Genomic DNA, 15,306 nt, shown 5'->3' on the forward strand with positions numbered 1-15,306 from the left:
CAGAATCCATTTTAACTCCCTTCTTGTTCCTCTGAGCCTCAGACATTCCCTTTATTTAACAATTCTACCAGCTTTTCTCCGTAATCTTCCTTGTTTTACTGTCTGAAGGCATATGCAGGACTTGAATTATAAAAGCAGTTTGGGTGACTAATATTAGAGAGCAGACATTGATTTATGGCTGATATGGAATTATACACCAAATGATACATGGGACACAGGTGAACAATGGGATTTAGACAAATAGGATGGCTCAGTGATAGGGACAAGTGACAACAGAAATGGTCAGGAGCTGGTATGGATGTCAATCAGCAACAGGTCAGAGACATGACACAAATACCCATCAGATCTTGCACTAATAAAATAAAACTTTCCTTTTATTTTTAAGTATTTCCTATTTTTTACCTCCTTACAATTAAACTCATTTTCACACAATGTGTGCAGAAGATGATTTTGAAATTAATTCCTCCATACTGACTCTCATCTTCAATGTTCCCACCAGCTAATCTGTTTCTTGTTTAACTCAGCCTCCTATCCCTCTCCTTCACACATCTCCTTTCCTTTGGGGAATATCCTATCTTGAATCCCACATCCTAAATACAAGAAATAATTTGTGTTTTTGCTGCAAGACATCCCTGAGATATTTCTTTGGTGTCTTTCACAAGCATTTTTTTCAGTCATCTGTTCTTTGTATATATAAAATGACTGGAAGAATGGGAGGGGAATGAGAACTCTTTGCCAGCCTAAAAAATAAACATCTCCTAAACTGACTGCCTTACTTTTCATCAATACCAAATCTGCTCTTTGGTGCAGGATGTTCACTGCATTGCTGTGAGGAGCACCACGTGGCTTTCACACAGGCTCTGCTGACATAAACCATGTTGCAGGGTCAGGACATATGATCTTTTTCTGGCTTCTACCACTAGCAGTCATGCTGAGCAGAGGTCTTCTACAAAGTCATCCAAATGAGACTGTGCCCACACTGAGAAACTTATTCATCTAAATTGAATCTATCCTTAATTATATTTAACTTTGATAAGTCAAATTTATATTTTATTTTAAAAAACCCACGGAGTTAAAATCTGGTTTTAACAGATTGTGTGTGCTTTGCCTGACACAAAACACCGCTCTGAAGTGTGACAAAACCCAAAACTCTCAGGGGTATGAAGCCAAAGAGTGCAAAATTATTTGCAGAGGTACAAAGTCAAAGAGCTGAAACATTCTCCCAAATGCTTATTTTTGGTTGTTTCCTAGAACCAGACTGACCAAAGGCTTTAACACCTCAGACTGCTCCATCTGATGGGATATCACTCTCTGGAAAGGAAAATTGCTGCAGTCTGAAACTTATATGGAGTAAATACACACTCCATTTTAGTTTAACATGAGGGGGAATTTGCCTATTGCCTGTGCATAAACACATGCACAACAATAGGCAAATTCACAACTGGAAAAAAGGAATTTTTACATATGCTCCTGCTTTGGCACCATGCATGTAATTAGCATCTCTTCAACAGCTGATTTAAATTGCGGTGTGAGAGTTTATAGCAGCCTTCTGAGCAAGCTGCTCTGTTGTTTTATTTATTATTTAGCACTAATACTTTATCAGACATAGTAAACAGTGCAAGAAGAAATAGCAATACAGTAGTTCTGATACAGTAGTTTCATAGCTTGAGACATAAACATAAAAACAGCACACATCAGGAGTTTTGGCATTAGAGGAAGCCTAACATAATGAGTATCGATCCGGTAAATTGTAATCCTAGGTTTTCTCTGACTAATTATGTCAGTTTAAGGAAAGCATTTAGCCTTTTCTCAGATATATTTCCCCAAGGACAAAAGCAAGGGAGATAACCCGTAGTTGTGTTCCTGGGGTGGAGGAGCAAGGAGTTTGTTTGTGCAGCATGAATCAATTGAGTGTTGGTTACCCTTCCTTAATGGAGAGTGCCCAAAATTCAGCCAGTCACAGCTGTGCCCAGTTGCTTCTCTGCAGCCCTGGGCTTTGGAGACTCAGAAATACACAGGTAGAGATTATTAGCTTTGGGAGAAGAGCATCATTCTGCTACTGTGCTTCCCTGGACAGCCCACTGTTTATTACAGCCAAAAAAATCGCAGTCCCATGCTGCTTTGGTGCAGAATACCCAGGCCCTTGAGGAGGAGCCATGTGGTCCATGGAGCAGAAGAGGATGCTTCAGCACAGCAGGGTTCTACTTGCAGAGAGCAAGAAATCTTTGCGTGCCCTCCAGAAACTGTGATTCTCAGTGGGTATGAGGCACCTCCTTTCAGGATCCACTGCTCAGACCATTCTGCACTAGATCTGCATATTCAACCTTACACTGAAAAATCAGTCAAGAATTTCAGTTTTTCATTCTAAAACACAATCTCTTTTTTGGTCAATAACAAAATATTGAGAGATTTCATGTGAAAGGCTCCTTTCTAAGAGTTTCTATGGCTGTCTCAGATTGAGGGGATGCTGACTTGCATCTTTTAGGCTACAAAGCTCTGGATTTCTAGGCAAATGGGATGGTATGTCTCTCACTCTTATTCAGAGGAGGTGGGATTCATCCTAAAGTGCAGCTGTGGTTACTGCTAAAATACTTGTATCTTAATGGTTGTGACAATCATCAGGAAATGTGAGAGAAGCGCTGTTTCTCAGACGCTGTCCTTACCATATTTTCTGTAACAGTCATGTCAGCTGTCCCTAAGGTGTACTGCCTACAACAGACACTTCTGTGCATCTCATCAAAGTGGTCAAGAGTAAAGGCTCTCCTTTCTCAGACAAGCAGCTACATTGAAAGGTTGAAAGGTCAGATTCCCTTTGCAATTTTTTCCTGGCTTAGTCAGGTTTGAATTCTTTGTTTCAAAATAGACCTCTCAGAATCATTTATACTCCTTTGGATCAGAGGGAGAACTCTTTAAGCCAAGGGAAAACTGGGCCAGAAAATCTTCTATGTGTTGTAGAGGATGGCAGGCCACCCAGAAGACACCATTTGTTTGGGGGTGGCAGCATGGCATGTTAAGTGATTCCAGATCCACACTGAGAGGAATCTTTTTCCTGTGGAATATAAGGCAGGCTCTGAGATGCCTGGTCCATAAAGGGAGATGGAGGTGGAGCAGTGCCTCATCAGAGAGTCTAAATTTGGGTTAGGAGAGAGGTGGGTGCTCTGTGAAGCAGACTGGGGCACTTCTGTGCACACTTGAGAGCAAAACTGACAGAATCTGAGAAACTTTAAGTAAAACAGTAATGCACTGCCAAGAGTTACAAAGCAGGTGGATCAGTGATTTCTGGAGAGGGGCTATGGGGTTTGTTTGTGGACTCATATTCCGCCTAAGTCCTATTTTAAATGCTTTCTTCTTTTATTGACTCGTGAAAGTTGATGCATCAGGGTTAATCATAACATCTTCATTCCCTGGCAATACTTGAGGATTGCTGGTAGCTGGCACAGTTCAAATAAGCCACTAGACTGCTCTTACTTAACCTTCATAAGTAACTGAATGCTTGGTAAATTACACTTCTCTCTCATGTACTGTATGTCTTAGATCTTGCACAGTTTCCAGAGCCTTTATATTTGTATAAATTTAGAATTTTAATAATGGCCTTGATGTTTATGACATTGACAGGTCACTATTTATGCCATACATGGTGCATCCTTCATGTTAGAGTTCTGCCAGACCCTGTACCACCCTGTCTGCATCATCTGGGGGGCTCCTCTCTGCAGACTTAAAATCACACATTTCTGTGAAAGACTGTGAAATGCTTATTTGGAAGCTGAATTGTCATACATACATTTTTGAATGACTTAATCAGAGATTTACATGTACCCACAGTCAAGAACTGCCCCCCCCACACACAGAGATGGGGGAAGTAATGAAGAAGAATGGAAGTTTGGACAGGCAAGGACCTGCAGGATGAAGGGACTTCCCCTGGAGGCTGGGGTGCCATCACAGAACCACTTCACTGCTTTGGAGAGAGAAGAGGAAAGACCTGTCAGATCAGGATTGCTGCTGGAACTGAGTAAGGCACTCCATCTGCTCCCTGTGTGACAACCTGTGCAGCTGAGAAAAGGGACAGTGGGGGACTCTTCCATGTGCTCGAGAGAGGTGAGCTGCTCACCCTGGTACAGCCCACTGTCACCTGCTGCTGCTGGTTCATGTGGAGCCAGGAGCTGCCTGAGGAGTACAGGAAAGATTAGAGCCCTGAGCATGGTGATGAGGCACTCTGGAGAGCAGGAACCTCTTTCACCAGTCCTGCTAGAGTTGCAGTCAACAGCTCAATGTCCAGGTCCAACAGCTCGTGTCAGTACTGGCACTGGTGCTGCTTAATGTCTTTGTCAGTGACACGGACAGTGGCACTGAGTGCCCCCTCAGCAAGAGCTCTCGTACACCCAGCTGGGTGGGGTGGTCAGCACACTGGGGAGCAGGGATGCCATCCTGAGGGTCCTTGAGAGGCTTGAGAGGTGGGCCTGTGTGAACCTCATGAAGTTTAACCAGGCCAAGTGCAAGGTCCTGTATGTGTGGCGATGCCAAACACCAGCACAGGCTGGGCAGAGAAGGGATGAGGAGAACGACTTGGACGTGACCCAGCACACCCATGTGTGCTCACAGCCCAGAGAGCCAACCCTGTCCTGGCCTGCATGAAAAACAGTGTGGGCAGCAGGGAGAGGGAGAGGGAGAGGGAGAGGGAGAGGGAGAGGGAGAGGGAGAGGGAGAGGGAGAGGGAGAGGGAGAGGGAGAGGGAGAGGGAGAGGGAGAGGGAGAGGGAGAGGGAGAGGGAGAGGGAGAAGACTGTCCTCCTTGGCTCTGCTCTCATGAGGCCCCACATGAAATATTGCATCCAGCTCTGGCACCCTCAGCACAGGAAAGACACAGATTAGTTGGAACAGGTCCAAAGAAGGGCCACAAATGTGGACAGAGGGCTGGAACTCCTCTTCTACGGGAACAGACTAAGAGAGTTGGGGTTGTTCATCCTGGAGAAGACGAGGCTCTGAGGAGACCTTACAGTAGCCTCCTAAAGTGAGCCTACAAGAAAGATGGAGAGGGGTATTTTACAAGGATATGTATTGACAGGACAAGAGATAATGTCTTTAACCTGAAAGAGAATAGGTTTAGATCAGATATTAGGAAGAAATTCTTTTCTGTGAGGGTGGTGAGACACTGGAACAAGTTGCCCAGAGAAGTTGTGGAGGACCCATGCCTGGATGTTCTCAAGGCCAGGCTGACCTGAGAACTGAGTAATCTTGTCTAGTGGAAGGTGTCCCTTCCTGTGGCAGGGGGGTTGGAACTAGATGATCTTTAAGGTCTCTTCCAACCCAAACCATTCTAGGATTCCATGGAAATCTACAGAAAAAAAAAATAAAGTATTGAATCTGTTGAATAAAACTGCATATTTCTGATTTATTAATTAATTTTTCTATTGACCATGTAAAATAGAGTTGTAGAATATAAATGTATATACTTACAGTAAATGTAATGTACATGTTTTTATATGTTCTAAATATAAACTGCTTTCTAAAACACCCAAAACACAAGATCCTTAATGAATGACCCAAGGGCCTTGGCTTCAACTGCATAGAAAATTTAAGTGTGAACATGACACTGGATGTGATAAAAACATTACACTTCTATTAGAATATGATCAAAACAATAGCATCTACTCCTTTGATATGAAAGGTCTTTGGCTCTGCTTTGACATTTGTTTTTCATAAATACCCTTTGCAGTTTATACGGCAGCAGAATAATATAACAAGAGACAATTCTATTGATGTCTCTCAATTAAATAATTGGTTCTGAATAAAGGCAACACACCAATACAATACAGATGACTGTGGCTAAACATTTATAAATAAAAGAAGACCTGGACTGATCCTCAGCTTGGATGCCAGGCAGCACTGGTTAGCTTGTGCTTTACCCTGCTGCGTGCTCACAGCCTTTCTGGCTTGCCTTGCAAGCAGCTGGCTGTGGGTAGCTCAGAAAGAGGTCCAGGGGGTGAGCAAAAAGCCAAGCAGCATAGCTAATCAGAGGTGCCTTGAGCTCGCTGTCTGGCCCCATTTGTCAGTAGCCTAGACATAACCTAACTAGCCATGCAACTCATCCAGCCTATTCATGTTCTGAGAAAGAACCTGAAATTAAAGTAAGAGAGGAAGAAGTGCAATGTCCATAGCCCTTTATTTTTTCCCCCAGCAGTTTTAAAAGAAACACAGTTAAAAGGCTCCTTCTGCCTGAAAATGTGCATACCTAGGGCAGAGACTGAGCATCATTTCCTTAGCTTCATTTTTGCAGTTGAAGAAAAATAAACCAAAACCAAATAAACCCCATGTCATGTGGGTAGGTATCCTTGTGCAGTACCTTGCTATGCAATGAGGTGTGTGTACATGACTTTATCTAAAAACATTGTGATGTTTTAGATGTGTTTCAAGACAGAAAATAAAACAGAAGCTTACCTTCCTAATAATATATGCTTGGACATCTCAAGCAACTATATTTAGGGAGTGCAGCAGTCTGGCCAGATCTGAAAAGCGCCCCGGTAGTTGTGCTTCTCCTATAAAGAATCCTCATCCCATGCCCTGAAACCTGAATGCACCAATAATGTGCCCTCTCTTATGACATGCTGCTCTGCCTGAACCAGATTTGAGTCTCCATTGGACTTGGCCCTCTGAGCCTTTGAACTTGGCCCTTTGTGAAGAAAAGCCCAGTACAGGATATCCACCACATCTGACTTCAGGGCCAGTAATTATTTACCAACTGAAGTGGGGTGGGAAGGTTGTTAGCCACTGGAGAACAAATTGCTACAGTCCCAGGCTTATCTTTGACATGTTTTTTAACTTTTATATGTTTAGATAAGGGTCAGCTTTTGCAGACAGATCCTCTTATCATGTGAATGAAAACTGCTTTTATTTATTAAGCTTGGTGCCAGTTATTTCACCTTAAATGTTATTCAGTGTTTTCCATTCATGTTTTTTAAACATTTCATTACTGGTCAATTCAGGGGCAACATAAGTAAGCAATGGGTTTGAACATATGGGAAAACCTGATCCTTGCTGCCAAGGAGTTAAAGTATTAAAGTGCATAAGCCATTTCCTGTAACAGTTGTCAGGCTAATTGTCAGTAAATTACTTAGTCCATGTGTTTATTATTCAGATATAAACCCACGGACTCCGCATGAAAATGGCATTACACTGCTGTAATCACAGACTAATCTTTTACAACTATGGCCCTACACCCCCAAACTGCATCACTAACAAAACAGCAGCTTTTGAGCAAGTTAATTCACACTGTATTGCACCATCCAGTCATGAGGGTAACATTAACAGGCACTATTGCTGTACACTTTCCTGTAACTCCATAAAAATCAGAATAATCTTTAGTAAATAATGATTCAATCAGAAAGACTGAATTTAAAACATGGAATGAAATTCAATACAAAGAAAATGACTATCATCTTCATTGTAAATGTTTTCTATACCTGATGATAGCACACTTCTGCAGTTCTTGGTGACCAACTCCCCTGCTCTGTACCCAGGGCATGACAGCCAGCCTATTACTTAAAGTATTTGGCATAATGGACGTAGCAGTACCTATAGATAAGGGAGTTTTTTCTTTCTGATAATTTCTAGATTGCATTTAGATTTTTGGGAGTGGTAGATGATGAAAGTGTTAAAAAGTTGAAATAATTTAGTAACCTCTGAAGATCAACATCTGCTCAGAAATGTTAAATTCAAATTGGCTCTCCATTAACCCCACATCTCATGTTGTAATTCAGTTTTAGATTGATCCCTTGTATCCTAGCATTATGCAGTGCTCTTGAGCCTGAGCTGAACGTGCACTAAGCTAAGATACCACTTCACCATCCCTTGTTTCTAGCAATGAGAAAGCACATTCTTGGCTAGTTTCATAACAGAGGTTAGCTCTACACTGCTATTTCCTGCCTTTTTTTAAACTTTGAAAGCAAAGTGAGCACTGGAGAAAGTAAAAGATATTGCTTCTCTAGTGTTTTACCATAAAAAAATAGAAAATTAATATCAATAAAGTAAAAATGCATTGTCCAAGCCTCACCTTTTATTATATTTCAGAAACCATGCTCAATTGATGTTATAATTGATGAAGAAACTGCAAACCAACTCATAGGACCATGAGCATACATTTGCTGTCAACAGAAAGACTCTCAGGGACTGCAGTTAGCAATAGATAGCAATTTTCATATTTACATTTAAAAGTATTCCCCACTGTGTCCTTACATAAATTATTAGCCTATTCAAATTCAGTGAAAGATAAGTGGAAGATGAAAAAGTATGCACTAAATATCTGACAGAGTATGATTAAAGAAGGGCAGTTTTGAGAGCTGTCACTCTAGAAATTCCTTCTGGCTTTTCATCAGGAAGATATCCCCTCTCAGTGTCTTGACATTTTTGTATCCAACCACTTGAAATCAAAAAGAAAAAGAAATATGTTTTTCTATGTTCAAATGATTGTATAAGACAGAACAATGTAAATGTTTTCTATTCCTGAAGATAAAAAGAGAAAATATTTTTCATTATACAGTACTGCTGTAAAAAGCCAAGCACAAAACCAAAAAAAACCAGCTACAAAAAAAATCACAACCAAAGAACCCCTGCTGTTGATGTCTAAATGTTTATATATTCACCTGTTGCTCTCCCACTATCTTCCTGAATTTTTTAATTTGCAAGAACAAGATAGGAAAAAGTAGTCACTAATGAAGAAATGCTTTATCTGGATAAAACACCTTGTTCCAGTAAGTAGCATTTTCCTCTCTCTTTAGCGTGCACAGCCTTTATTTCAAAAATTAATCTAATAGCTGCTGTTTTCCAGTAATTCAAACTAGTCATAAAAGTATATTTAATTATTGTAAAATCAATGGCATAAGATAAATGTGTTCTACTCAGTTGCATTTCCATGAAATCAGACTTTTCTGACACTTTAAAATCCCTGTAGTGGACTCAGAAAAAGCTGTGTAGCTGGTCTAAACCAGAAAAAGCTAGACAAATGCATGAGTAGAATCACAGAATTAACTGAGTTGCAAGAGACCATCAGGATCACCAAGCCCAACTCCTGGCCCTGCCCAGGGGCCAAGATAATCCCACCATGTGCTTGAGAGCATTGTCAAAATCCTTCTTGAGCTCTCCAGGCTCGGTGCTGTGATCACTTCTCAGGGAAGCCTGTTCCAGTGCACAACCACCCTTTGGGTGAAAAATCTTTTTTATAATATTGAACCTATTGTCACTCCCGTGACACAGCTTCAGGCCATTCCCTTGGGTCCTGTCACTGGTCACCAGAGAGAAAAGATCAGTGCCTGCCCCCCACTTCCCCTTGTGAGGATGCTGAAACCACAGTGAGGTTTTCCCTCAGCCTCCTCCTCTGTGGCTGAACAGACCAAGTGCCCTCAGCCACTCCTCAAAGAGCTGCTCCTCAAGACCCTATGAGGAGAGGCTGAAGGTGGCATGACTATCTTGACTCACAATGTCTTTCCTGAAACATAGTAAACAAATATTATCCCCAGACTAAAATCAAAACCAGACAGAAGATCCCTAGTTTAAACCATTGCTCCAGTAGCCTCTTTTATTATACAAAGTTCTGTCCTTAAAATACGAGAAATGTTATGAATCTGGTACTCATTCAGCATTTCACACATTCTTCCATTTAGATGATTTATAATATCAGTATTGTGCAATAGGCCTTACCCCCAAAATTATCTTCAACGTATATATAAATGTTAAAAACCAGAAAAATTTATTATGGACAGAGTAAAGACTCAGTAAAAAAATAATCTTTATCCTACTAACTTCAAGCAAAATAAATTTATTTTGACTCCTTTGCAGCTGTCCTTATTCTGTAAAAGGAAGAAGTATGTAATATAGAACAATTAGTACTTTCCATTTCTTTGAAACATTGATGAGACTTGGGCAATGAAAATATGGATGTTGACTAATAAACAGGGTTATTAGCTGGCAAGGTTTTGACTGGTGATATGAAGCTCAAAACTGCATGACTTAACTCCCTAGTTCTAAACTCTGAGGTCCAAAATACCATTCAAATGAACATAGCAAAAGAACAAGGAGAATTTTCAGGCCCCTCAATAGGAGACTGAGAGCTCTGGGAACTCTTACAGACACAAAATTATGAGAAAGAATTGAAGATCTATTTACCAGTTCAAACTACCGCAAAGTGCCATCCTGCTCCGCAGCGTGGCTTAATAAAAAATCAAAAACCAAAATATGGCAGATGCTTTCCCAGTAAGGTCTCATATGTGTCAACAGGCAGCAACTTCACTTGGGAACACAAACAAAACACAGGACTCAGCGGGGAGAAGTGTCTGTCAAATAGCTCAGCGTGCACCTCACAGTGCTGTGCACCACACAATACCTGCTCTACACACTTCAGCACCAGGGGAGCAAAGCCATGAACCTGCCTCCTGTGCTGTCCTGAAATGGTTGTAGACACATCCTGGGGAGCAATAGAGAGCTCTGTCTCTAAGCCATGTATGTACATGGTACTGTTGCTATTACTGGTTTTTTGTCTGATACACAAGAGATGAAGATTTTTTTATGCACCCCCCGACCCCATTTAAAGAGCAGGAAAATGTTAAGGATTGATATCATGCTCAGCTCAGGCAATTGCTGCCTTCATTTACATTCTCTAAAATTTCGCTGATACTCATGGAAACACATGAAATGAATGTGAGAGACTTATGCAATATTACTTACTATAAGCTGATGTGGACACCAGTTCAGGAACTCAATAAACACTTTGAAAAATACTCTGAAATTAAGACTTTAGACTTCACTGACTTGGTTTTCTTAATTTGTCAGCTTTCAAACCTTTGGATCTGAAATCCATACTGGTTTGCTCCTCGCTCAGGCATAGGAAGCAGTCAAAAAAAGGCACTTTGTTCTAAATCTTGTAATTTGCACATGTGGAACAGAGAGAAGAAACCAATCTTTGATCTAAATTTAATTAAACACTTTTCTCATTGACATGTGAGCTTCTTCTCTCCCTACAGTTCATTCACTGGCTAAGAAATTATTTTTTCCATCCATTATCAACTTTCACAGTACTGCTGAAAAGGCTTAATATGGGCAAAAATGCATTTCAGTGGCCAGAGCTAATAGATAGGAGTTGCAAATGTACATTGCCATGAGATTTGTTAAGGGAGAAAGCATTCTACCAGTTTTCAAAGTAAAACCATATTCTGAGCTTTAAATTGGCATAGAGGAGATTATTTTGGTGGAATTATAGGACTCTCCCAAAATGCTAAATATTGGCAATGAAAACTTCACTCCCAGCTCCTTTCATAGAAAGCCACAATAAATTCTGTGATCTTTTCTATAGGGATTTACAGGACTACAGCAAGGAAAACTTGCTTTGAGTAATAATGTTTGCAAAAGAAGCTTCCAGTACATAGCCTTCTTCGTGCTGGGATGGCAGTGGTGATGTTCCACAATTCAGCCCAAATTTTGGAAGAAATGGGGGCTGTCATAAAAGTACCAAACAAAATACAGTTTCTATATTTTATAGGGATCCTGATTCATTGTTTTTTATTATTCATTCAGCACTTGCAAGATAAAATCTTCTGTGTATATTCCTTGAGTCGCCCCTACCTTAGGGAAGAATATTTTACTTTCTTCAAGTCGAAAGAAAACATAGATTTATTTTTTTTCTTCAGACACTGCTATAAAGAAGAGAATATCTCAGCATTAAAGTTTTAATTATATTGTCTTTGTGGCTCAAAAATTTCAGGAACAAGTAATCTCATTTGGTTTTAGTCTGAAGCTCATAATCCTATTCACTACGTTAAGTTAGTAAGGTCTTCAGAAGCATTTTTTGACAGCTGAACATTATTGTCATGTCAAAAGAGGGTTTTCAAGCTCTGGACCCTTAATACCTACACTTCTCTGTCTCCTATTCCATCCCATGGACCAGCTGTTTTCCACGACACTATAACACTGAAAAAGTGAAGTTATTGAAAACTTAATCTAAACCCAGAGGTTAAAAACTCCTCAAAACCTATAATTTATCCCAAACTTCATCAATTAATTAATTAGAAGTTTTAGAAAACTTACCTTTAAAATTTGGTCTGATTCTAGCATCATACCCCGATGTCCTTCCCATCAATTTGTCCAAAAAATCTGAAGGAGACAGGGTCTGTGAGGGGGATTTTCCAGATCTTGAATCATGTTCTTTACAGAAAGTCGTCCTAAATAAATTATTAGCCACCATTAGCTAATATTTAGCTTGTATTGTATTCAAGTCATGGAGAAATTACATAACTAAATAAAATTGTCTCAACTCAGTGAAGGTAGAAATTAGTGTTCTTAAAGAGCAACAAACTCTACATTTCATCTGAAAACTTTATTCTAGAAATAAAGACAAGTTTCAGGTATCATGCATTAACAGAATTTTTTATTCAGAAAAAGCCTTAGCTTTTAAAAAAATTCATTACAATTTTAATACTTTAAGAAGATTCAATTTACTTTTCACCTCAATGTATAGGTCCATCTTAGAGTGATTTTCATAACCCATTTTATATTATTATTTTAATTGCATGGATGCTGTTAAAATGTTATGTTAACACTGGTTTAAGGTAGTCTTAAACTTCCAAACAACAACCAACAACACTTAACCAGCAACACTGAAAAATACTGGATTTGTTAATGTTGGGAAAGATACAGATGGGAAAAAAAATTTAATTGTTTTTTACAGATGCTACCCAAAATATATTTAAATCATGCTAGTGAGTGTCCAGATTCTTTCCCAACACGGCAAGAAGGGTTTCAGAGTCAGCCACAACCTATCTTAGGGGGGTTTATACCCCCTCTCCATGAGCACTGAATAATAAAATTTAGTATCACCAGGTGGTATTCATACGCAAGTTCATTGAATACGACTGTTTGAAGGATTTAAGAGAAAACTTCTGATACGATATCATGTGTGTGAAATGCTGTGTACACAGCACATTGCATACTGCAAACACATAGTACATTGCAGAGAAAGCCAGTTTAGGAGTTCCCCACGGTTGTTCCCCAGGGGAAAAAAACTAGAATGAAAATGGTCATATTTGGGGTGTAGAGGCACAGATTTAATAATAAAACATTATCTTAAGTCTTAAATAACCAATTTAATTGTGTCTGTTTCCACTTCATCTTTGAGCTAAATTAAAAGTAATTCTGACTCTGACTTCTTAACCACTCTCTGTTTAAATATTTGCCCAAAGGAAACCTCTCAGTTTCAGGAGCTTTTCATGGAGTATTTTCATTATACTTGCATCTACATGCAAGTACAAAAATATCAGATATATATCTGATCATCTGAAAGGAGAAGACAATATCAAATCCTTTCTCGCTACAAAAGAGAAACAATTCACCCAAACTGTTTAAAGGCAAGGTGATAGTAAATTCTCATGGTGTCATTCCACGCATTTTTTTCAGGTTCTATATAGAGGAGGCGGTTGCTTCCTTTTGCTTTTGTCAATGACAGGGTACCATTGCAAATATTTTTAATATCTAATACACGGCAGATGATCTATCCAACTTAAATAATGAAATAATTCAGTTAAGAAAATAAGAACTGGAAAATTAAGATAGTACACTTATTCATATACAAATTACTTCTGTTTTCATTCAGAGCCCACTAGTTATGAGTTGTGTTGTGAACCCAGGCTCACAAATATAAACACTGTTTCACTCTGTCACTATAAGTACACCTCATTAGTCCTGGAACACTTTTACGTGTAGATTCACCTGTACGTGCAGATGCACAGCAGCATCCAGTCCAATAATAAATCTCCTCTGAAATGCTGTTCTGGTTAATAAGACTGACCTCTTTGCTCAGTACCACAGAAAAGTCATTAGCTGAAGCAAAAGCTCATGAAACATAAAAAAAAAAATCAGAAACATTGGGACTTTAAGTCAACACAATACTAGTCTGATCCAGGGTTTTCCCAAAATCAGAGCGCTCCTTCTCTAATTTCAAATAACTACATCCCTGACAAAACCGGTACAATAATTTCCAAAGATTGAAGAGGAGGGAACCAAAGCAACTTCCTAAACAACCTTTGCCAGGAGCAGAGAATTTGCATTTAGGAAGAAAAGCCAGAGAACATGTTCTTAGCTGTACTCATATACAGTGAAAAACACCCCACATCTTTGCATCAGAAAATGGAAAATAGATCATCCAAACTTGAGATTATTATTTTTTGTGTTTGTTACCAAGCAACGAGTCTCTGAGTGTAAAAGGGATAGTCTATATAGAATGAACACAAAACACTCTCAAATACAGCAAACAAACTAGGTTATTGTGACGTAGTATCTTTATAGTTATGATTCTCACGACCTTTTGACAAATATTATTACAGAGTGGTATCACCTACCTGAAGTGGTTTGTCTCTAAGAAAAATGCAAACAAGGTTGTCAAAATTCTCACTAGCTGCCGGTTCATTCCTCCTGCTTTCTGTGATGATTTGGAAATATCCCAGAAACGATTCCAGAGAGATGCAGGGAAAAAGTAAGCTGCTGATGCCTAGATTTCCAAATTCAGCAAAAATTTAATTTTCTTGACAATCAGGAAGAGAAGGTCTGGATCTCTACAAAGTGGGGGTAAAAGAGAAGTGCCAGTCCTTGGAATCATGGTCAGGTCAAGCCTAGGCTCATCTCCAGCAGTCAGCACGAAAGAGATAAGGCATCAGACACAGTCGTTCCCCCGACTTGCTTTTGCTGATGGAGGGGGAGGAAAAAAAAGCAAGCAAAAAGAAGAAAAGAAATGGAAAGAAAGGGGGGAAAAAGGAAAAGAGAGGAGGAGAAAACACAACTATGCGAGGAGCATCAGGCAAAAGGGAACAGCGCTGAGAGCGGCTCTGTTGTCGATATGTTTTATTCCCCTTTCGCTGACAATTAGTATTTATGAACGGTCGGTGGCGGGGCTACTGGGTCGCTCTGCTTTCCCCCTCGTTGGGTAGGGAAGCGTCGGCGTTGCCGGGGCGGGCGGAGGGTGTGAGGGAGGGAGGGTGTGCGGTGCCGGGGGAGCGGGGCGGGGATGCCCGGCGCTCTGCTGGAATGGGGCGGGCGCGCCCGCGCCTTCAGCGCTCGGACAGCTCCGCGCCCGCGCTGCGCATGCGGGGCCGCGGGCGCGCCCGGGGCGCGTGCGGGGCGCGGTGCCGGGGCTGCCGCGGGCGGCGTGCGCGGGGGCGGCCGGGTCCTGCGGGCCGGGGGTGTCCGTGTGCGAGCGGCGTGCCGGCTGCGGGGCGCTGCCCGGCGCCCCTGTGCCAGCGGGGGCTGCGGTGTTGGCGGTGCGGAGCGTTTGTCA

General features: G+C 40.7%; 1 protein-coding gene across 7 annotated transcripts in view; it reads right to left on the bottom strand.

Moving 5' to 3' along the window:
- GLRA2 (glycine receptor alpha 2) overlaps window positions 1–15,008 on the bottom strand; it is a 121,496-nt gene extending 106,488 nt beyond the window's left edge. For 2 of the 7 annotated variants that reach the window (XM_064407641.1, XM_064407644.1), the window contains exons 1-2: window positions 14,375–15,008; window positions 12,069–12,202 (exon numbers count right to left, since the gene is read on the bottom strand). In XM_064407641.1, coding sequence (XP_064263711.1) covers window positions 12,069–12,202; window positions 14,375–14,442 — 202 coding nt within the window. In that variant the 5' untranslated portion in view covers window positions 14,443–15,008. Of the gene's footprint in view, window positions 1–12,068; window positions 12,203–14,374 lie in introns of those variants that run through there. The other 5 variants (XM_064407645.1, XM_064407640.1, XM_064407643.1 and 2 more) reach the window with 5 other exon arrangements.
- Between the last annotated feature and the right edge of the window lie 298 nt (window positions 15,009–15,306).

The sequence above is a fragment of the Passer domesticus genome, chromosome 2 (assembly GCF_036417665.1).
Source record: "Passer domesticus isolate bPasDom1 chromosome 2, bPasDom1.hap1, whole genome shotgun sequence".
NCBI lineage: Eukaryota > Metazoa > Chordata > Aves > Passeriformes > Passeridae > Passer > Passer domesticus.